Source organism: Arabidopsis thaliana, chromosome 2 (genome assembly GCF_000001735.4).
Source record: "Arabidopsis thaliana chromosome 2, partial sequence".
In the NCBI taxonomy this organism is placed as follows: Eukaryota; Viridiplantae; Streptophyta; class Magnoliopsida; order Brassicales; family Brassicaceae; genus Arabidopsis; species Arabidopsis thaliana.
The window spans coordinates 643,631-666,354 of NC_003071.7; the positions used below are offsets into that span (position 1 = coordinate 643,631).

At 31.3% G+C, this 22,724-nt stretch overlaps 4 protein-coding genes across 8 annotated transcripts; 3 read left to right on the plus strand and 1 right to left on the minus strand.

Annotated features, from left to right (window-relative positions):
- Positions 1–3,907: 3,907 nt before the first annotated feature.
- On the plus strand, positions 3,908–7,190 carry LOV1 (NAC domain containing protein 35). 2 transcript variants are annotated; one of them, NM_180655.2, is made up of 4 exons: positions 3,908–4,705; positions 5,036–5,304; positions 6,336–6,765; positions 6,871–7,190. In NM_180655.2, exons 1-4 carry the CDS (start codon positions 4,414–4,416, stop codon positions 7,017–7,019), a joined length of 1,140 nt encoding a protein of 379 aa, NP_850986.1. In that variant the 5' UTR covers positions 3,908–4,413; the 3' UTR covers positions 7,020–7,190. The 2 variants fall into 2 exon arrangements, with proteins under 2 accessions (NP_850986.1, NP_565284.3); NM_126301.4 differs by having other exon boundaries at positions 6,336–7,190.
- On the minus strand, positions 4,250–5,057 carry AT2G02455 (uncharacterized protein). The gene is made up of 2 exons (NM_001335118.1): positions 4,848–5,057; positions 4,250–4,702 (listed from the first exon to the last, which is right to left on the minus strand). Exon 2 carries the CDS (start codon positions 4,585–4,587, stop codon positions 4,375–4,377), a length of 213 nt encoding a protein of 70 aa, NP_001323825.1. The 5' UTR covers positions 4,588–4,702; positions 4,848–5,057; the 3' UTR covers positions 4,250–4,374.
- A 1,743-nt stretch (positions 7,191–8,933) lies between the features above and the next one.
- Positions 8,934–11,355, plus strand: AL6 (alfin-like 6). 3 transcript variants are annotated; one of them, NM_001202573.2, is made up of 5 exons: positions 8,934–9,303; positions 9,478–9,510; positions 9,692–9,920; positions 10,506–10,632; positions 10,734–11,355. In NM_001202573.2, exons 1-5 carry the CDS (start codon positions 9,207–9,209, stop codon positions 10,989–10,991), a joined length of 744 nt encoding a protein of 247 aa, NP_001189502.1. In that variant the 5' UTR covers positions 8,934–9,206; the 3' UTR covers positions 10,992–11,355. The 3 variants fall into 3 exon arrangements, with proteins under 3 accessions (NP_001189502.1, NP_178351.1, NP_001323925.1); NM_126302.3 differs by having other exon boundaries at positions 8,946–9,303; positions 10,707–11,355; NM_001335119.1 differs by having other exon boundaries at positions 8,946–9,303; positions 10,506–11,355.
- A 5,669-nt stretch (positions 11,356–17,024) lies between these two features.
- Positions 17,025–22,005, plus strand: STI (AAA-type ATPase family protein). 2 transcript variants are annotated; one of them, NM_001335120.1, is made up of 7 exons: positions 17,025–17,233; positions 17,365–19,520; positions 19,610–19,829; positions 20,044–20,601; positions 20,692–21,313; positions 21,427–21,511; positions 21,594–22,005. In NM_001335120.1, the coding sequence occupies exons 2-7, from the start codon at positions 17,463–17,465 to the stop codon at positions 21,705–21,707; spliced, it is 3,657 nt and encodes a 1,218-aa protein (NP_001324706.1). In that variant the 5' UTR covers positions 17,025–17,233; positions 17,365–17,462; the 3' UTR covers positions 21,708–22,005. The 2 variants fall into 2 exon arrangements, with proteins under 2 accessions (NP_001324706.1, NP_565285.1); NM_126303.3 differs by having other exon boundaries at positions 17,376–19,520.
- The last annotated feature ends 719 nt before the right edge of the window (positions 22,006–22,724 follow it).

Sequence of the window (22,724 nt, forward strand, 5' to 3'; positions counted from 1 at the left end):
AACAGTTGCGTTTTAGAATTTAAAAAAACAATCATAAACATGATGCAATTACAGTATGATTGACTTTAAAATTGAAACGAAAAATCCATTTTAGATTATGATCAACAATATATTGTTTTAATTATGATTAAAACCTTACAGAAAGTTTCTACCAACAAGAGTCTCTTAGCAAAACTTAAATCATTAGTAAGTAACTCATGAAAGTATTTTAACTCCCACCATAATCTTTTAATCTAAATAATATGATTTATTTTGCTCGTTTTTCACAGTACATAGTTACATACGGTATATATGTGTAGAGGCTCTTTGGTAATTTCTCTGAACATAAGATATCTAAATACCTATGAAGAAAAATCAGTTACTGTTCTAGATATTTTCCGACTACGTGAGACCAGGACAAATATAGCCAATCACGAGGAAAAATATAGTCTTATTAACATAGTCATTGGTTCAACCAACAAAAGCTAAATATGAATGATTTTATTGGAAGTTAAAAATGTCTCTTTTAACTACAACATTCTAGTAAGAGATTATCCCAAAAAGAGAAAAGAAAAAAAAAAAGTAAGAGAGATTTGATAGTGAAGGATACTCAATATAAACTTAATAAGTTTGACTAATATACTAATATAGTATTAATTTGAAAATGATGTTTGTGGATTACATAAAATCTAATATCCAAATTATATTATCACTATAAATTTAATTATTTTAAGTACACGATTTGATGAGAAACGAGATAGTGTTGTTGGTTAACCGATTCAAATTTCTGTTTTATTAAGTTATCGAAAGTTTAATAATTAATAGCACACAAGAATGTAAAAGATACGATCCAAATCTTGATTTGGAGAGCATATACTTTTTTTATATTAAAACAATCTGTCCATACATGTCATTGGAATCTAGATACATCCCAAAACAATCTGAAATATATTTATTATTGCGAAAAAGAAGGGTCAATAATCATAAGAGTGTGCCTATTATACTAGTATATAATAATAAAGTTGGTGGAATAATGAAATACTAAAGTTCAATTATTACTTGTAAAAGTAAACTAAAATCACCTAACTACAAAAACTGATGACCAATGAAATTGTAATGATGGTAACCAAATCCAATTAAATTCTATTCTGGGCAAAAACGAATCGATAATTGGTTAAAAGTGTTATTTTAGTTAGGACAAGACTTGTGATAGTGATCGCATAAGACTTTTAGGGGTTTTATTACTGGACCTATTCTAGCATCATCCTATTTCAAATCCTTAAATTCTTGTTCTCGAACCCGCTTTAAATTTTTCCTCGTTTCATATTATAATTGATTTAAGCAAAAGTATGATCGGTAGGAAATTCTTACAGCTATTATGCACTTTTATAACATTTGTTTTCCAATCAGACTCAAGTGTATATAGTGTGTCCCTTCTAAAATTCACAACTTCTATAACTATATTATATTTTCTCACCACGTTTTGTATCTTTCCTTTTTTGTTTTGGTTTAAAGCAATATGAGAATTTTACATGCTTTAGGTGTTTTTTTTTTCTTTTTACAGCAAGAAAAAATGAAGAGTACAACCCAAAGTTTACAGAGTAATGGTACAACAATTACCAGACGAATTATCTTCTTACAGCTTGGTTAAATCAATTGCTAAAGCACAAACTAATGGCGTGTATATATATTGCATATTTAGCCAAATAGTAAGCTTGAAGATTCTAAGACTTTCAAAGTAATCCCTTGCTGAGTTGCTATTATGCTGTATATGTACAATAGTATATAATAATTAAAACTTTAACGAAGACAAACTCATGTGAAAATGTAATAATCAGAAGACAAAATATAAGTTAATAATATGTCATATATATAATAATAGAAATATATGTTCTTTTCGAATTAAAATTAAAAGGTCTTAATTTTTTACAATTGCAAAAACTTTAAACTGAAAAAATGATTTAATCTTCTGGAATGTACATTATATAATATCCGCCACCCTACTTGCTACCCCTAGCTAAAAGCCAAACCGATGGAAGACTCGCTTGCATTAAATTATGCACTAGCTTAATCTACTTTTAAACTCTCTTATAATACATTTAATTCCTAATTTCTATCGCCATTTTATATTTTTACTGATATCAATATTCGAAGGGTCCATGCCTATGATTCCATGTCATACATAATATTTCCTTTCATACCTACATTCATTTTAATGAAAACCTTAAATATATATCCAAAAGCTATACATTTATGTAAACTAAACTGGTATAATAATTTTTGAAATATGTGTATGTCTACTGATTTACTATTTGATTAGTTCGTAGTAAATATATTATAAATTGTTTAAACATAAAAACAAAAAAAATCATGTAACTAGATAATTTTCTTGACGAAGATTCGAATTAACAACACAAAAAAGTTCATTTTCTGATATCGCAATGGTCTAATTAATGGTTGTTGAATAGTTTATCTTTTCCACGTTTCATAAGCTTTTTTGGTACGCGACATCCATATTGAAAAATGTCTGTCTACACTGAGCTCAATCCAATGAAATTTGTTGTGAATGAGATATATGCATTCACGGATTTCTAAAAAATATGAAGTCCATGACATCCATTGAAACATTTGACAAAATAAAAATATAAAATATGAAGTCATTACAACGTAGAGTAAGGTTTCTAAAAACCCCACTCTCGTTTCGTAGAAGCCCCACTACCACCTCACTTTAATTTCATTCATTATCTCATTTACGTTGATACTTTAAATTCATTTTTCCATATAAACTTGTAAGTATGAAATTTGTACTTAGTATATATTTTATCTATCTTTCCATGATGAACTTAAATATATTACAGTTTGCCTAGCCTTTTTAGCTCAGCTATATATATATATATATATGCTAATGTTGTTACGATGTTTATTGTTTTGTGTCTATATCTTATTTACTTTTTTGAATTATTAATAAAATGGAACAATTATACATATAGATTATAGATACATATATCTAAATATAATATATTGTATCTATATATATTAATACAAATTTTAAAGAACTGGCGGGTTTCTAAATTCTAACATATGTACTGTAAGTTCAGCTTCTTACTAAGTCATAGGAACATGGAGAGCGTTGGCAAAATCATGGTCAGTTTGTTTTGCATTCATAATTGAAGACATAGTAGTATCATGCAATGAAGATATGGTGGGCCAAATATATCATAAAAAAAATAGCGAAACAATAAGAGAACGTTCGTGAAGCTGAAGCATATGAAAAACACGTAAATATATTTATGACGAGTGACATAGTAAGCATACGTGATATTATTATTTAATTAGTAATATAGGCCACCAATCAGAATTCTTTGTCTCAACGATGAATAAATTAACTATAATAATCCAAATTTTTAACATTGTTTTAAGAATATCCGTTATTCAATTAGTCTACCTATAACAATGAATTATTATGGATCCTTTATCGCTATGCCTTGATCAGGAGAATTAGATTAGTTACACTTTCGCAATTTTTGTAGCGATGGATTGGAACAAAAACCAAAACAAAATATAGACTATTTACACATAAATTATACATGAAATCAACTTAATTTGTTATTCTCTAAAGTTTAGATTGTCTTTATAAAATACCAATCATATACCTAACTAAAACTAATGAATCTTTAACGTGCATGAGATGGTGCATGTGCAAATAAAACTATAAAGAAAACCATGATATATTTTTTCTAAGAATGATAGTTTTTGGGAATTTTAGACTTTCGGTCTATATTTTTCGTATGTCCACACCAATTGTTGATATTGCATTTAAAACATTAATTATTATTTTTTCCAAGTATAATTGAACTAGTAACCATGAGGTCCATGACATCCATTTGAAAGATGTCAATTCGTAATATTGTTTCAAAATATTTTTTCGTTTATAATACATAAACTTTAATTTTTCCTGTAAAAGATATCAACTGTTCTTTTCATTTGTGTTACAACCCAATAATTATTAAATATTTGAAACTTTAGTATTTAGAAAAAATACATAAAACTAATAGATAGATATTTTATTTTATTTTGAAACAAAAAGCTAGAAATGGAGAGTGAGAGAAAGGTCCAAAGGCACGGCTAAGAAAACAAAACCGTGGACACCCTGTCCTCAATTTGACAAGTCTTTGTCTCCTCCTTAACTCTCTTCTTCTCTCTCTTTGTCTTATTCTAGTTTGGTCTCAACTCCCAAAAACGATGACGTTTCATTCCTATATAGTCGTCCTCTCTTCTTCTTCTCCTCCTCTTATCTCTACTCAACACCACTCAATTTCATCTCTCTTTTTCCCTTCCATTGTTAGTATAAAAACCAAGCAAACCCTTAATCACTTTTCATCATCATATATCACCTTAATCCACATGCATACACATATCTAGTCTTTTTGATATATGGCAATTGTATCCTCCACAACAAGCATCATTCCCATGAGTAACCAAGTCAACAATAACGAAAAAGGTATAGAAGACAATGATCATAGAGGCGGCCAAGAGAGTCATGTCCAAAATGAAGATGAAGCTGATGATCATGATCATGACATGGTCATGCCCGGATTTAGATTCCATCCTACCGAAGAAGAACTCATAGAGTTTTACCTTCGCCGAAAAGTTGAAGGCAAACGCTTTAATGTAGAACTCATCACTTTCCTCGATCTTTATCGCTATGATCCTTGGGAACTTCCTGGTAAATATACATTCACATAAACACACATAAATCATCTCAAACTATTTGGAAATCTTAATTTCTATTCATATGTTAAGATCTTTCTTCTCTCTTATCACTTTCTCTCTCTATTTCTTTTTTTTTAACCTATATATGTACCTACCTCCTTATGAAGTATTACTATGTCGATCGTTAACAATTCTCAATATCTTTAAACGCTTCTCCCTCTTTAGTTTCTTTCTTAAATTAACCTAATTAAACAACCTACATATATATCATAAGATATACAAATATGTGTATGTTTTCATAATTAGCTTATGTATGTTTAATCATAGATATATGTATATGCAGCTATGGCGGCGATAGGAGAGAAAGAGTGGTACTTCTATGTGCCAAGAGATCGGAAATATAGAAATGGAGATAGACCGAACCGAGTAACGACTTCAGGATATTGGAAAGCCACCGGAGCTGATAGGATGATCAGATCGGAGACTTCTCGGCCTATCGGATTAAAGAAAACCCTAGTTTTCTACTCTGGTAAAGCCCCTAAAGGCACTCGTACTAGTTGGATCATGAACGAGTATCGTCTTCCGCACCATGAAACCGAGAAGTACCAAAAGGTATAAATTCTACTATAACTCTATATATATCCTATTCATACATACATAGATATAACCCTAGCTAGGTGGTGAGGCCTTTAAAATTGAAATTAATCCCTAGACAGTTTGAATTTTTTCTTTTTTGACTAGTTTTATTTATTTATTTTGGAATTGATTCGATAAGATCAAAAATACTTGTGAATGGACTAAATGTCAGGCGGCGTTTGCGCTTAAATCCAGAAAAATGTTCATGTCATATGCGTGAACTCTTTAAATTGCTAGACATGGCCCATATGTTATAGTAGAATACATTAATAGATAGATGCATACACATATATATAAACACACAAGTATCACACTCGACATTCATATACCTTAATTCTGCAGAGACATAGTTAGTTTTTCTTACAATTTATGACATGAATGTTCCTGCTCTTCCTCACATTAATTCATGTCTTCTATTTAAGTTACCCAACATTTTTTGAAATAATTTGGCATATATGAATTATACCAACATATTTATATGCGAACATTTAAAATCTATACGAATGATAACGGTTTATGGAGTAGACCGAAAAAATATTATGTATACGGAAAATGACAATGGATAGATAAATACATTTTTTGGGCTCTTTCGACTTATATGTCGTCACCATTTGAAACCATAAATTTATAAAATTTTCTATGTATATATATGATATTATGATGTATGCATAAGACAGCTAAAACAACAGGGTTGACATAATTATCTATGTGTATGTATTGCACATTCACTTGTACTAATAAAACTAAAATTACGCAATTAAATATATAAAAAATAATAAATATAATCATCTTAATTATATTTGCATTGTTACGTCATATGATAGTACTCTAAATTTCTTCTAAACGTGCTATCTTTTTTTGCTAATGCTAACTTTACATAGTTTGTGAATCTTCTTTCAAAACCATATCTTCGATAAATGATATTTTTCATAGATATTGTTAGTCTATATTTGATAATTTGATATATGTATCAAGTCTCTAATCAATGTGCTCATGTATAATTATAGGCTGAAATATCATTGTGCCGAGTGTACAAAAGGCCAGGAGTAGAAGATCATCCATCGGTACCACGTTCTCTCTCCACAAGACATCATAACCATAACTCATCGACATCATCCCGTTTAGCCTTAAGACAACAACAACACCATTCATCCTCCTCTAATCATTCCGACAACAACCTTAACAACAACAACAACATCAACAATCTCGAGAAGCTCTCCACCGAATATTCCGGCGACGGCAGCACAACAACAACGACCACAAACAGTAACTCTGACGTTACCATTGCTCTAGCCAATCAAAACATATATCGTCCAATGCCTTACGACACAAGCAACAACACATTGATAGTCTCTACGAGAAATCATCAAGACGATGATGAAACTGCCATTGTTGACGATCTTCAAAGACTAGTTAACTACCAAATATCAGATGGAGGTAACATCAATCACCAATACTTTCAAATTGCTCAACAGTTTCATCATACTCAACAACAAAATGCTAACGCAAACGCATTACAATTGGTGGCTGCGGCGACTACAGCGACAACGCTAATGCCTCAAACTCAAGCGGCGTTAGCTATGAACATGATTCCTGCAGGAACGATTCCAAACAATGCTTTGTGGGATATGTGGAATCCAATAGTACCAGATGGAAACAGAGATCACTATACTAATATTCCTTTTAAGTAATTTAATTAGATCATGATTATTATCCATGACAATAATTATTAATGCTGCTTTGCCATATTTTCATACTCCTTATATATTGTTATGGCGATAGACAATGATTGATTACTGCGAGTTTATGTAATGGAACTGATTCTCAACATATATAGTCAATTAAGTAGTTTTTTTTTTCTTGTGTTAAAGTTAATTTCTTTAAGCTAGATTCAACGTAGTTAAAAAAAAAAAATTCACTGTAATATATGAATACAAAATGACTAAGGAGTGCAATCCGTATCAAAAGTTCTCAAACAAACCAAAGAAGAAATAAACTTATTGGATTAGATTTTCATGTACGAGCCCTAACCGAAACCAGACTAAAACCAAACACTAACTAAACCATAACAATAGTAACCGTAAATCCAACCTAGTGATATTTAATTTGGTCTTCATTCCATTTCAAAATTTCAAATTGAATGTTGATATTTTTTGTTGTTTATTCATCACTTATTAGAATTCATTTTGCATTGTCATTTACATGCATTAGATCCAAGATGTTTAATTTTAGTTACCTGTTAGTGCGACTTTATAGATAAACAATCCACTAACTCTTAAGAATTCAACAACTAATTTTGAGATAGAAATATATAAAGATAAAAGATGTTAGCTAGTTTTTTGTCTTTGTAAATATAAGACTAATTAGGGTTTGACAAAAAAAAAAAGCATAGGACGTGCAATATTTGGTAAGAGCAGTTGTTCCCGTGATTTTGTCAGATATGACCAGCATGAACAGTTGTATGTTGTAAGAAATCAGTTCCCTTTTTCTCAATGAGAAAAACAAATTTAAACTTGACTTAACTCTCATACTAGTCTTTTTAATCCTAATTATTAACAATCTTTAATAATATATGTAATGTGGCAAAATCCTAATATATACTGACTTGAATATGATACGAAAGTACTAATTTTAAAGTTTTTTCCCTTTCTAACCGGTCGATGTAACCGTATTTGCATGTTTTCTTAGATTATTTTAAATAATATATGTCTATCACCTATATTAGTAAGTATATATTCATAGATTATAGTTGATTTTGCCCAAAGAAAAAAGAAGATTATAGTTGATTATACCACATCATTGATATTCTGTGACGAATTAGATTACAGTTGCGGTAAACGTATTCGCTAGCTAGTACGACGTGCTTAACGCAAAAATATTCAAAGATAACGAATCCGATTAATATTGGTTCGTTTCTTAATTCTTACATCTAGAATCACACATAAAAACAATAAAATAATTAAAAATTTGATGAATTTTTTATTTTTTTGAGTGATAAAAGGCAAAATGTTTTCCGTTTTTTAGTAGCTTTCTCTTTCAAAATATCTATTTCTGGTGTATATCGTGAAAAAAACTTTCAAAATACGTGAATGTGATGATCGTTGAAAACTTCAAATCTCATTTCCCCTAGGTTACTATAAAAGCCCACTATCCTTTAATGGGCCAGGCATGCTATTTCTGTACAATACAAGATGGACCTGAATGTTTTAACTTTTAACTTTTATCTTTAAGGTCAAGTTAATTGAAAACAAAAACCAAATTTGTGGATCAATTTGGATGCCTCAGCCTACGTATAAAAACATGTTTTTTTTTCGTAATATTAATGGAAATGAATATGTTAAAAAAAAAAAATACATGTTTTTTTCGTCGACACTTTTAAAAATAAAATAAAATTTAAATAAATGTCTTTGACCAAAATAAAAATAATGTAAAATTTGGGAGTGGGGAATGTAGCTCGGAAAAAAATAGGGTATGTAGATCGGAATTAATAAATAGATTTTATATTATTACATAAACAATAATAAAATACACAATGTTGTCTTTATTTAATTAATACAAAAATAATAAAATAGACAATGTTGTCTTTATTAATATTACTTCTCAGCCCCAAAATTAATCTTTGATCGGTCCCTTTTGTTTTATCGTTTTAGGGTTTGTAGCTCCTTTCTCTTTTTTTCTTTTCTCAATTTCCCCCAAATTAAAAAAAAACTCTCTCTTTCAGAGATTTACAAATTTCATTTCTCCAAATCCGAAACCCCAAAGTGAATATTTTTCCTTCTGGGTTTCTTTTGTTTGCCTGGAAACATTTGTCTCAGATTTTGATTTTGACCGGAGTACTCATATTCTCCGGCGATTTCTCCGGCGACATCGTTTGTGAAATGGAGGGAATTACTCATCCAATACCTCGTACTGTTGAAGAGGTCTTTAGCGACTTCAGAGGTCGACGAGCTGGTCTTATTAAAGCTCTCACTAATGGTCAGTTTTGGTCTGATTCTTGTTTCTCACTTGCGAATCAGAATGATAAGTATCTACAGAGTTACGATTTTGTGGCATTTGGGTTTTTCATTTGTTAAAAAAGAAGAACTTTTTTTATTTTGGGTTTCTTTTGTGAGATTTGACGATTCTGGGTTTTGTGTTTTGTTTATGCAGATATGGTGAAGTTTTACCAAACGTGTGATCCTGGTGAGTTATTTCTTCACAACTTTTAAAAAATTAGTCTTGCTTAGCTTCTATAGTTTCTAGTGAAATGTTTTGTTGAAGTTGTTGAGCTTGTATGTTGTTGAATTGTGTTGGTTAAAGATTGAGTTAGTTAGTCCTCCTCTGTGTGGTTTTTCTTTAAGGTGTTTCATTCTTGTTTATGTAGAGAAGGAGAATTTGTGTCTCTATGGACTTCCAAATGAGACATGGGAGGTTAATCTACCCGTTGAGGAAGTTCCTCCTGAGCTTCCTGAACCAGCTTTAGGCATCAATTTCGCTAGAGACGGAATGCAAGAAAAGGACTGGGTATCTTTGGTCGCAGTTCACAGTGATTCATGGCTGCTTTCTGTTGCATTTTACTTTGGTGCACGTTTCGGATTTGGCAAGAATGAGAGGTAAGGGTCCTTCTCAAGCTCAGTGTTTTTGAGTGTTGCATCTCAATTATGACAATATTGGGTGTACTCATGTGTGGTAAGGTTATAATGATCATTCTAGCATCCTCTTGTTTTGTCTATTTGTCTGATACAACAATCTCTGTGTGGATTTTTGTAACTCACGTGATCTTATTTATAGGGTCGGTTTCTGTGTAACTCTTTTTGTAAGTGGTTCCCAGTTTCTATTTTGAAGTGACTAGAGTTATGAATCGCACCAATCTGGATCAATGTTATTGAGATAGATATATTAGTCAATAGATGTGATATGTGCCTCTAAGTCTGATTAGTACTTCTTGTATTAGTCTTGTGCAGGATCACTGTAATTAGCCTAGGTAGTTTCCACTGCATTGTACCTTTGTTGAGAGCTCAGCAACAATCACTGAATCCATTATTTGATACTGGTAGCTGACAGGTTAAACGAAAAGCTTGAGCAGAATGAGTTGTTGATTCTGAATCTCATCAAATTCTTCTCTGGCATTAGGTTTGTTTGAACAACTTAGCTATCACTTGCCTTTAAGCTTATGCCATGGACCGATTCTTTTTCAGGAAGAGGCTGTTCCAGATGATTAATGAGCTGCCAACCATTTTCGAAGTTGTGAGCGGCAATGCAAAGCAGTCCAAGGATCTATCTGTTAACAACAATAATAGCAAAAGCAAACCTAGTGGCGTCAAGGTATCTCTTCTGTTTCACCATTTTGTTTTATCAATCTCTGCTAAGTTTTATCTCTTTGTATTCCTCACAAACAGTCTCGCCAATCCGAATCTCTCTCAAAGGTTGCAAAGATGTCATCTCCACCGCCAAAAGAAGAAGAAGAAGAAGAAGATGAGAGTGAAGATGAGAGTGAAGACGATGAACAAGGTGCGGTTTGTGGTGCTTGTGGAGACAACTACGGTACAGATGAGTTCTGGATTTGCTGCGACGCGTGTGAGAAATGGTTCCATGGAAAATGTGTGAAGATAACACCTGCAAAAGCAGAACACATCAAGCATTACAAATGCCCAACTTGCAGTAACAAGAGAGCTAGACCTTGAAGTTAAATAACCAAATTATGAAAAGGTAAAGCGAGTTAGGAGAAAATTATGAAAGAAGAAGGTGAAGTTTCCAGTTTATAAGAAATGCCAGTAAAAGGGACTTAGAAGATGTAAGCAGGTAAAAAAAAAAATTGTATTGCTTAGTCTTTATTGTTGGATTGAGACTATCTACAGTTGGTGATGTCTTTTCTTTTCTTTTTTTGGATTTTTGTTGTTGTTAATGTTAATTCTACTACTAATTTGTTTGGTCTGTTTAAGATATTTTAGTTCTGATTAGTAATTTTTTTTTTTTTTTTCTGATTAGTAATTTGCTAAAATTGTAAAAACTATTATGTCGTTATGTAGTCTTTTTATTCATCTTTTATCTTACTCTCTCTTTTATTTAGCTATTTATTTTGTTTCATATGATTGGTAGTTAAGTTGATTATATCACCATATATTATGAAATTGGTATTGGTCAAAAGGTATCAGTCAGGATTAATACTTCTAATTTTTTTTAAAACTGTTTCATTATTGTCAAAAAGAAAAACTGTTTCATTTGAAAAAATGGTTCAAGTATTAATTATCTAATACTTCTATTGTTTTTTCATAGTGCAAATATACATTGCCATCAATCTTGTTGTCTTTTGAACTTTTGCTATATATATAAAAAAAAAGATTGAAGTTGATAAATTATGACAGCCCAAATTATTACTTGACTAGATCTATTTGAGCCCAATGTTAGACAAGGATGTGTGTTTGGGCATGTAGCTTATATATCATGCCACTCATTTATTAGTTTACTTTTTTTTTTTTGGGTAATATGACTATCTATCCTCAGAATAATGATAATTAACTGACAAAAAAAACACCGTTGTCTTCTACTATTTTAATTTTATGACAATTATACCCCTAAATTAATTAAACTAAAAATAAAAGGTTCGATGAAACATTAGTACGTTAAATGAAACATTTAGTACGTTCAAATAAATATTATCCATATATCGATTATCTTACCGTGTTAAGACAAATATTATTTCGATATTTAGTATGTTACCATGTTATTATTCATATATCGATTATCTTACCATGTTGAGACAACTATTATTTCGATATTTAGTATGTTAGCATGTTATTATTCTATGTAAAATGTTATTATAATCGTTATCATTTTAATTATATAACATGATGTATTTTTATTGTGTTGATATATATAAAAATAATAATATTGATTCATAATTTTAAATCGATAAACATTTATTTAACATAGAATATGTAAATTTACCACGTTATTATATATGTTAGCTTGCTAAACAAATAGTTATATACTTATTTTTAAATATTAAAGTTATTTTGAATCGATGATATTTTTGTAATTAATCTAAACAAGAAGGATATTTCTAGTTTATATTTTATTTCTCTTGTCTATTTACCTAAATAACAGATTTTTATGTATAAATTCTTAATATTTTGTTTATTTTGTTCATCCATGTATATATTTTTAACTCACCCTTTTTTCCCTCCATTTATTAGTTTACTATATTTTTATGGATTTAAACATAATTTTTGCTCATTGACAAAAAAAACATAATTTTTGCTTTTCATAAATTATCTAAAGGGACACAAGTGTGTGTGTCATTCTCATGCATTATGCAACATATTCTCAACATGCAAAGGCTAATCTTGGATACATTAACTTTTAATTAAGATACACTCCCCAAGTTAAATTTTATTTAATATTTTTCTTCCTCTTGCATATATTATTAACTTTTTCTTATGTAATAAAAATTGTCTAACCATTTTCATTTTGCCAATTAAAGTAGTGTTATGTTCTAGGTCCATTATAAAATTTCGCGAGTGTATTATTCGACAGCTACATTCACCCAAAAAGATTAATCTTTTGATAAAAGTTTGGATTACTAGTTGATTATAAAATAACTAAATAACTAAAAGTGATGAAATAGGATAAAGTGAAGTTTTAAAAAAAAAATTATGAACAAGATAAAGTGAACTTGTTAAAAAAAATACATGAAGTAAAAGACTATAAATATATGGGCCACAGGGACAGGGGCCTTCCTATATCTAACAAAACCGTTGCATGTGCTTTTATTAGGTATTTTGTTATTTTGCATGCAAACTATAAAAGCATTATTTAAAGAAGTCAAGAACCCAACCTAAAAAAAAAAGAATCCAACCTATAAGTAACCATAAGCTTTTCTTTAATGCAAGTTCAAAATAAACTCAAATAAGTACACAAACTTTTCATTGTCAACATCTTTCGTTTGGTGATTACCATTAAAAGCAAAATCACTGGATCGATCAATGTTGTAACCTAATCATTCTCTTTTAATGCTTAATGCTTCAAGCCAAAATCAAGTTGATAGATATAGAAAAAGGTTACCAAATTAATCCGTTAAGACTTCATTTTAGTGGATATAATTTTTGTTCCTTAGTCTTGCTTAGTACGCATAGATTTTAATATTAAAACTCACAATACATTTATTTAGTTTATATTTATTTACGAACCTTTGGGTTCTATTTCTTAATATCAAACCGAAAATAGAAGTTATGATTAATTTAATTTTGTTCTAATTTTGGTATATAGACGAATCAAACTAGACTTAATTAAAGCATAAGCATTCTAGTCAATATGTTTTTTCTTTGTTAAAGATTATATTTAATATGTTTTGATCATTGGAATTATCGGATTGCAGGCGCCTTTAACATTGGTGACTATGCGTTATAGGTAATGTCGTCTAATCTAAGATTCGTCTATTCGGATGGTGGGATTGTTATTTTTTTCTTTGGAAATTATACGTGCATGGGATGTATCAATTTTTTTTGGGTGCATTGTCAAAATAATAATAATTAGTGTTGATAAGAATAAGAGATCGAGTCTCCAAAGTCCAAATCCATATTTCGGTAATGATGTTATGAAAAAAGTATGATACTATTAAAATAAAAATTACGGCGCATTATCCTTTGTAGAGTTGACAAAACAAGAAAAAATTGTTATAATTTGATTGGAATAAATTGATTTAAGACATGGTTTGGAAGTGGTGAATTTTCAATGTGTCCACATGATTTTCCATCTAATCCTTTCTTTAAACTTTCTTAGATATGTCTGACCAATTACTTATCATTGAAAGTTAGCTCAACATTTGTTTTTTCTTAGCAGCTAGCTAGCTCAACATTTACCTCAGTGATTATTATTCGTAATTTGTTTCTGTTTGTTAGAAAACTTAGGAATTATTAATTTTACAGACCAAGTATTTAATACTTAGCATTTTGGATTATTATAAATGATTAAATTTACGTTATTAGAAATGTTCCTCTATTCTTTTTTCCTTTTTGCATTAAAAATATTCCTTGAATAATAATTTCTTCTCTATGCACGTAGATACCTTGATAACAACAACAACGTAGTTGTCACTACCAAAAAAAAAAACCAACAACGTAGTTGTGATACAAATATAACTGAATCAATAATAATAATAATAAGGGACCGTAATAATAATAAAATACTAATAATAGCAACAAATAGTCATGTGATGTTATACATTTTCGTCGGCGTATCCAACGGACCAAACATTAAAACAGCTAACACATACGATTTTATTTTACAGTAAAGACATTTGTCAGGACAAAGATTCGGCCTTTCATTGCTCATAAAACACTGGTGAGATACATAATTATCGAATTTTATCAATCCATGTCGTACTTATGGACATTTGTATGTACAAGAATTGAAGTATATAGCCAACTAGTTTTGTTGGAATTGAATGTGCTAATTAACATGAGAAACTAAGTTTAGTGATCTCTAGAGCTCTTGAATCATGAACAAAATAAAATGATCATAAAAGTGTTGTTAAAGTTATAACAAGCTAATTTTTCAACTTTCAAGATATGTTTTTGATTTAGTTTCTTTTTCTATTTGCTGCAAATTGTTGTTGTTGTTCTTTTTTTTTTTCTTGCAAATTGTTTTTACATATATTTACTAAGTAGGAGAATAAGATTTAGGGTTTATGAGAAACCCTCTCATCTTTGCATAAGTTATTCGGTGTCTGTTAACAACAAGAGAGAATTTTATCGATGATGGTATTATAGTATTGATCACATTAATGGAAAAAGCTATATAACACTATATACTGATGTTTTAAGGCTTAAAAATATGGCCAAATTATTATTATTATATATATATATATATATATTTATTATTTTTTTTGAACGGAAAAAAGCCAGAACTGTAGTCATATACATATATCTGAATATAGCGTTTAAAAAATAATTGTGTTATCATTGTATGACACTCAAAATTTTCATTTTTTGCCAATTTTCTTTTTAGGGTACATTGATAACATAAGATCAATAAAAATATATTATGGCATCAGTTAGGTAACATACAGTATATAAACAAAAGCCACATGTTGAAAATACGTAAATAAGTATGCAACAACACTATATCGTGATAAGAACTAATATTCAACAACACTACTTTATTATCGTAGCAAAGTATGATAATCATAAACATTTATTTTCACACAGTAACTATTTTTTTAAAGATAACATCATAAAAGTCAACATTATATTAAATATAGTTATAACATAATGTATATTCTTTTTTATTTATTGTACTGTAAATTTATTCAACAACCAAAAAACTTCCTTTTATGAATATGAAAAGAATTTGAGAAGCTTTGAAATGGTAATCTTTATATTCTACAATAAATCTTTATATTCTACTATAAAAAAATATTTTCACTGATGATCAGATGATGCATCAAACTTTTTTTTTTTTTTTTCCTTTTGCAGAACTCAATATACTGATATTTCAAATCTGAAAAATACGACCAATTTTTTTTTATTTTTTTTAAACGAAAAAGTGAGAATTGTAGAATTGTAGTGATATAGTGAAGATCGGATTTTAAAATAATTATATCATTATACGATATTTAGACAAATCACTTTTTTTTTTGCAAATGTTCTTTTAAGTTTACATCTAAATTTGAAGATATAAACTCGATAAAAATATATTATGGCATTAATAAAGTAACATATTTAAACATAACGCACATGTTGAAAACACGAATGTAAGTATTCACCAACACAATATAATATCCTCCAAAATGCGATTCAACATTTTTCTGCCAAATACGATTTCACATTTGTTTTAATAAAACATGATTTCATATTTTTCCACGAAAACATGATTCCGTGGTTTTTCCACTAAAAATATGATATTAATCATAACTATTTATGTCACTAAATATTATTCAATGGTAATAATTATTGATTAATTATTCTATTTAATTAATTAATTATTTTATTTTCAGGAATCAACTCATTTAACCATTAAACCATCAAATAATTGGATTAATGAATTGACTCAATCCGTTCAACAAATGAATTGAATCAACTCATAAACCATTTCAGCCTAAACTTGGATTATGGATTGGTTTGAATGAGTTTATCCATTTTGACATCTCTAACAATACATATCTACATATGAACTAATATTCAACAACACTATTTATTCTCATAGTAATGATAATCTTAAATGTTCATTTCCATACCAAACTATTAAGAAAAGAAAAACAGTATAAAATTCAACATTATTCCTATAATAAAGATAGTTATATTTTTTTTTTTGCAAAATAAGAAATATAGTTATTTTGTTTTGTGAAATTAATAAATATAGTTATCACATAATGTCTGTCCTTTTTTCTTTATTCCTGATAATGTAAAATTTGTTCAACAAAAAAAATACACTTCCTTACGAAATAGAGATGTAACGTCTATAAGTCTGCAAAGAATTACCTTAATGTATAGTTCTTTTCATTAAGGTAAGCATTCTATTCTACCATATACAAATATTCCCATTGATAATTCACTAATCTTTTCTCTATTAGTATTCATCATGATGTTTATTTTATTTTTTTGACTAAATTTGTTAGTATTTTTTTGAGAAAAAAAGAAAGAAAAAACTAAGTGTGACGAGACACGAAAACACTAGACAAGGAGGGGCTTTGACGAGACCCGAACAAACAAATGTGAATTTAAAAAAACCCATTAAAATAATTAAAAATAATGGAAATTTAAAAATAGAAAATAATAGTGTCTCTCGCTTTCCTTCATGCGTTCTCTCGCAGTCGCAGGCGACTATCAAGTTTCAGAACTCGAGATTCATCATTCTCTGTTCCACTTCCGGCGATGTATTATAATCCCTAGACCTTAGTTCCGGCGAACTCTCGAAGAACAAACAAGTATATATTATTATTTTCTTCTTAGTGTTTCGTGCTGTTTCCACGATTCCTTCGTTTTATCTTGGATCTACAGTTTTACATTCTTCTGTTTTTCTTCACTTTCATTGTTTCCACTGCGTTGTTCTGATTAGGTATTGCACAGGTTTTGAAATGTCAGTGAAAACGCGAAGCTGAGAGAGGAGAAGGAAGAAATCGAAGGAAGCTGATTCAAATTTAGGAAGAAGAAAAAATGTCAGGTTCGAGAGTTTCGGATCTGAGTAAATTGCATCTGAAGAAGGAGCTGACTCAAATCAGAAAAGCTGGCCGTGTTTTACGCGATCCAGGTACTACTTCCTCCTGGAAATCTCCTCTCGATTCGTCAAGATCCGTCGCGCTTTTGGAGACTCCGGCGAGCAGAAACGGTGGCAGTTCGAGTCAGTTTCCGATTCGAGGAGAGAGTAGTACTAATCGTCGTGGGAAAGAGAAGAAGGTGTTTTTGTATAACTGGAAGACTCAGAAATCTTCTAGTGAGAAAAGTGGATTAGCTAAGAATGGTAAGGAAGAAGAGGAAGAAGAAGAAGATGCTTCTTCGTGGACGCAAGCTAGTGTTAATGATGATGATGATGTGAGTGATGCGAGGAATGGTGGTGATTCGTATCGTAGAGAAATACAATCAGCTTCGATGGGTTTTAGGTGTAGAGATACGAATCTAGCGTCACAAGGTGTGTCAAAGATGAGGAAGAGTAATGTTGGTAGTTGTAAGAAGAAGAGTAAGAAAAAAATTAGCTCTTCTCGTTTGGATTGTTTGTCAAAGTATCAACCTAGAGATGACATTGTTGCTAGAAATTGTAATGCTGGATCAGATGACACAGAGGAGGAATTGAGTAATTCAGAGGATTTGAGGAAGGTCACTGGTGCGTCTCCTTTGCTTTTGAAGCTTAAGCAGAAGAACTGGTCACGTTCTTCGTCAAGATTGTTGAGAGCTAATAATAGAAAAGAGGATTCTTCATGTACTTATAATAGTACACCGGCTTTATCCACTAGTTCGTACAATATGTATGCTGTTCGTAATCCCAGCACTGTTGGATCTTGGGATGGTACCACGACTTCGGTGAATGATGGTGATGATGAGTTGGATGATAACTTGGATTTACCAGGGAGGCAAGGATGTGGTATTCCGTGTTATTGGACGAAGAAGGCGATGAAACATAGAGGCGGATGCAGAAGTTGTTGCTCTCCATCGTTTTCGGATACTTTGAGAAGAACCGGAAGTAGCATTTTGTGTGGGAGTCAATCTGTGTATCGTAGACATAATAGACATTCTTCTGGAGGGTATAGTAAACAAAAAATTGCTTGTAGAAGTGCACAAGGTGTTTTACCTTTACTCAGTTACGGTGGTGATGGTAGAGGAGGGTCTTCTTTAGGAACCGGGCTTAGTGATGATGAGCTTTCTACCAATTATGGAGAGCTTGATTTAGAGGCTCAGAGTAGATTAGACGGGAGGAGGTGGTCTACTAGTTATAGGAGTCAAGATGGTTTGGAGGCTGTAGCGTTAGATGGAGAAGAAGAAGAAGGAAGTACACCGGAAACAATCCGAAGCTTCAGCCAAAAGTACAGACCAATGTTTTTTGAGGAATTGATTGGACAAAGTATAGTGGTTCAATCGTTAATGAACGCTGTTAAAAGGAGTAGGATCGCTCCTGTTTATCTTTTCCAGGGTCCTAGAGGAACTGGTAAAACATCAACCGCAAGGATTTTTTCAGCCGCCCTGAATTGTGTGGCCACTGAAGAAATGAAGCCTTGTGGGTACTGTAAAGAGTGCAATGATTTCATGTCTGGGAAAAGTAAGGATTTTTGGGAACTTGATGGAGCTAATAAGAAGGGAGCTGATAAGGTTAGGTACCTTTTAAAAAACCTACCGACGATACTTCCACGAAATTCCTCAATGTACAAGGTTTTTGTGATAGACGAGTGTCATTTGCTGCCATCGAAGACGTGGCTGTCTTTTCTTAAGTTTCTTGAAAACCCTCTGCAGAAAGTTGTCTTCATATTTATAACTACTGACCTTGAAAATGTTCCCCGGACCATTCAGTCAAGGTGCCAGAAGTTTCTCTTTGACAAACTCAAAGATTCTGACATAGTAGTGAGACTAAAGAAAATTGCTTCAGACGAAAATCTTGATGTAGACTTGCATGCGTTGGACCTGATTGCTATGAACGCGGATGGCTCACTTCGAGATGCTGAAACTATGTTGGAGCAGCTGAGTTTGCTGGGAAAACGCATCACCACAGCTTTAGTAAACGAGCTAGTAAGTTTTTCTAGTTCTTTCTGTAACTGTGCACTGAAAAAAAGTAAAATTTATTAAAGTTAAAAATGTGGCATTATGTGTTTGTTCAGGTTGGTGTTGTTTCAGATGAAAAATTGTTGGAACTCTTGGAATTAGCATTGTCTTCTGACACAGCAGAGACTGTTAAGCGAGCTAGAGAGTTGTTGGACCTTGGAGCTGACCCAATAGTCTTGATGTCTCAACTCGCCAGTCTTATTATGGATATCATTGCTGGTACATACAAGGTCGTAGATGAAAAATACAGCAACGCCTTCTTTGACGGAAGAAACTGTGAGTTCCCAGCAAAGTATTTACATATTGGTCATATGTGCTAAAAAAGTAGTTTAGTGAGGCGTTATGATCTGGTAGCTTGTTGAGATCATTGCCCGTTTCATATTTTCTAACACCCTTAAGCTAATATATCCTGTAAGAGCAATTTTACTCCCTACGATGAGTCATAAACCACTTGGTTTGATTTTCGAAAATTCTTGCTTCGTTTTTGTAGTGACTGAAGCAGATATGGAGGGATTAAAGCATGCTTTGAAACTTCTTTCTGAGGCTGAGAAGCAGCTGAGAGTTTCTAATGACCGTTCAACATGGTTCACAGCGACTTTGCTTCAGCTTGGGTCAATGCCTTCTCCTGGCACCACACATACAGGCAGTAGTAGAAGGCAAAGCTCTAGAGCAACTGACGATGACCCAGCAAGCGTTTCAAGGGAAGTGATGGCTTACAAACAGAGAATAGGAGGACTTCACTTTAGTAAGTCGGCATCTCCAGCTTCGGTTATAAAAAGGAACGGGAATCATTCCCATGAAGCGAAACCATTCTCCAGGGTTATCGATAATAACTGCTATAAATCCTCCTCATCTAGCCAAATGATAGAGAGCGAAGGTTCCATTGCCTCACATGAAAATAGCATCGCAAGCACCATGATGCTTAATCAAAGAAGTTCAGAGAAACTTAACGATATATGGAGAAAATGTATTGAAAGATGTCACTCAAAGACACTGAGGCAGCTGCTCTATACTCATGGGAAACTTATATCTATCAGTGAAGTTGAGGGTAAAAAGCCTAAAAGTTTCTTCTTTTCTCACTTTTTTGGTTTTCTCCTTTCCAAAGATTCTAATAAAATGAACATGACATGATTTGCAGGTATTCTCGTTGCTTATATCGCGTTTGGAGAAAACGATATCAAACTGAGAGCTGAAAGGTTTCTAAGCAGTATCACAAACTCGATTGAAATGGTACTAAGGCGAAGCGTAGAGGTCAGGATAATTCTCTTGCCTGAAACCGAGTTACTCGTTGTCCCTCACCAAACCCGGAAACCAGAAATGACCAACAAAAGTGGGCATCTAAATAACATCGCTGGTTTAAATGCCGAAACAGATGTTGAAGTTGGTAGCAGCGTGGAAAGCAGATCAAAACTCCCGATGCAAAGGATAGAATCAATCATCAGAGAACAAAGATTAGAAACCGCTTGGTTACAAACCGCTGATAAAGACACACCTGGATCGATAATACGGGTAAAACCCGAAAGGAATCAGATTCTACCTCAAGAAGACACTTATCGCCAAACTAACGTAGCTTCTGCTATTTCTTCTTCTGGCCTAACCACTCACCAATGGGTAGATGAGCTAAACAATGAAGTTAAGCTTTTGAAAATCGGCGACAATGGTGAGCTTCAGGAGAATCTAACCGGTACAAGAGGACAGCATTGTCCTCTTTCCCCAAGCTTACTTCATGATACTAACTTCGGAAACAACAAAGACAATCTGTAAGTTCCTCACTCTGATCCTTTTCGATACAAAACCGAAAAGAAAAAACAAATAAGATCTTTATAATCAACGTATTGTCGTAATGATGTCATGTTTGGCTTTGGTTGTGTAGAGGAGGATACGAATCAGGATCAGGAAGAGTTGGTTGTAATATATTATTTTGTTGGAACACAAAAAAGACTCAGAGACGAAGCAAGGTTTGTGCTAATAACTCGAATCTGTTCCTCCTTTTCGATGTTTTCTTTGTCTCATTTGTTTTTCATTTGCGGATTTGATTAGTCGAAACAGGTCAAGGGAACTCCTGTTCGTTCGCGGAGAAATCGGAAGAGTCGGTTCTCTCTGTTTAATGGATGTGCTAAGCCAAGGAAAGCAGAAGGTAACATTAGAAGATGAAACTAAGTTCTTTAGTCATGAAAAACAAAATTGTTCCCTCAAGCTCTAATTTATCATCTGTTCTTCCACTTCCACATAGTTTTCCCTTAATTATGTTTGATAATGATATGTCAAAGGACAGTTTTAATATATTCACTGTAAAGTTCCTATCCATTTTTGTTATCTATCTTATAAAAACTTCAAAAATGTTACTGTGAAATAATCGACGAATTGGTTAACCTTGCACATTAGTTTATATTTTTCAATTTTTTTGTGTTGCATTTGTTGGAAAAATAAATAATATTTATTATTTGTGATTTACCTTTTTCAGTTATTGTAATTTTTAGTTTCATATTTACTTGGTTTATGACACATATTGAAACTATTGAAACAAATCAAAATTTCTATTGTTAAACTCTTTTCAAGTCTTAAAAAATATTAAAATTTTAAAATGAACAAAAAGGTTATGTAAGTTTTGTTTCACCTAACTTAAGCGGGGAGATGAAAAGTTGAAAAGTTAGTAAATGTAATAGACCAAAGGGTTTGTCGCGGAGAATAAATTATAAAAGAAAACAAACTATAATTTTGATATTTATAAATATATTTTTTGGAACAAATATTTATATTTATAATATTTTATGTAATTTATTTTCTATATATATCATCCAAAAATTTAGTGGAGTATATTTTAAAAAAAAAAAAATCAAAACTATTTAATACTTGGAATTTCAACAAATATTATATTACTCTATGTTATATAACCTTAAATCGGTTTGGACCTTCCAGTTTTACGTAAATCAAGTTAATAATGTAAACTAGGAAAATTAAAATTTAGATAAAGAATAGCTGAGATCAAACTGTCTCAGATTTTGTTTTTGTTTTTGATTTATTTTAGTAATTAACGAATCATCACGATATAGTAGTGATAAAATTATAAATTTATAATATTAAGCTGTTGAAAATAGAATATTATTATATATAATATTCAACATAAGCAACCTATTCAACACTTCGGTATTTTAGTTGATGAACAAGATA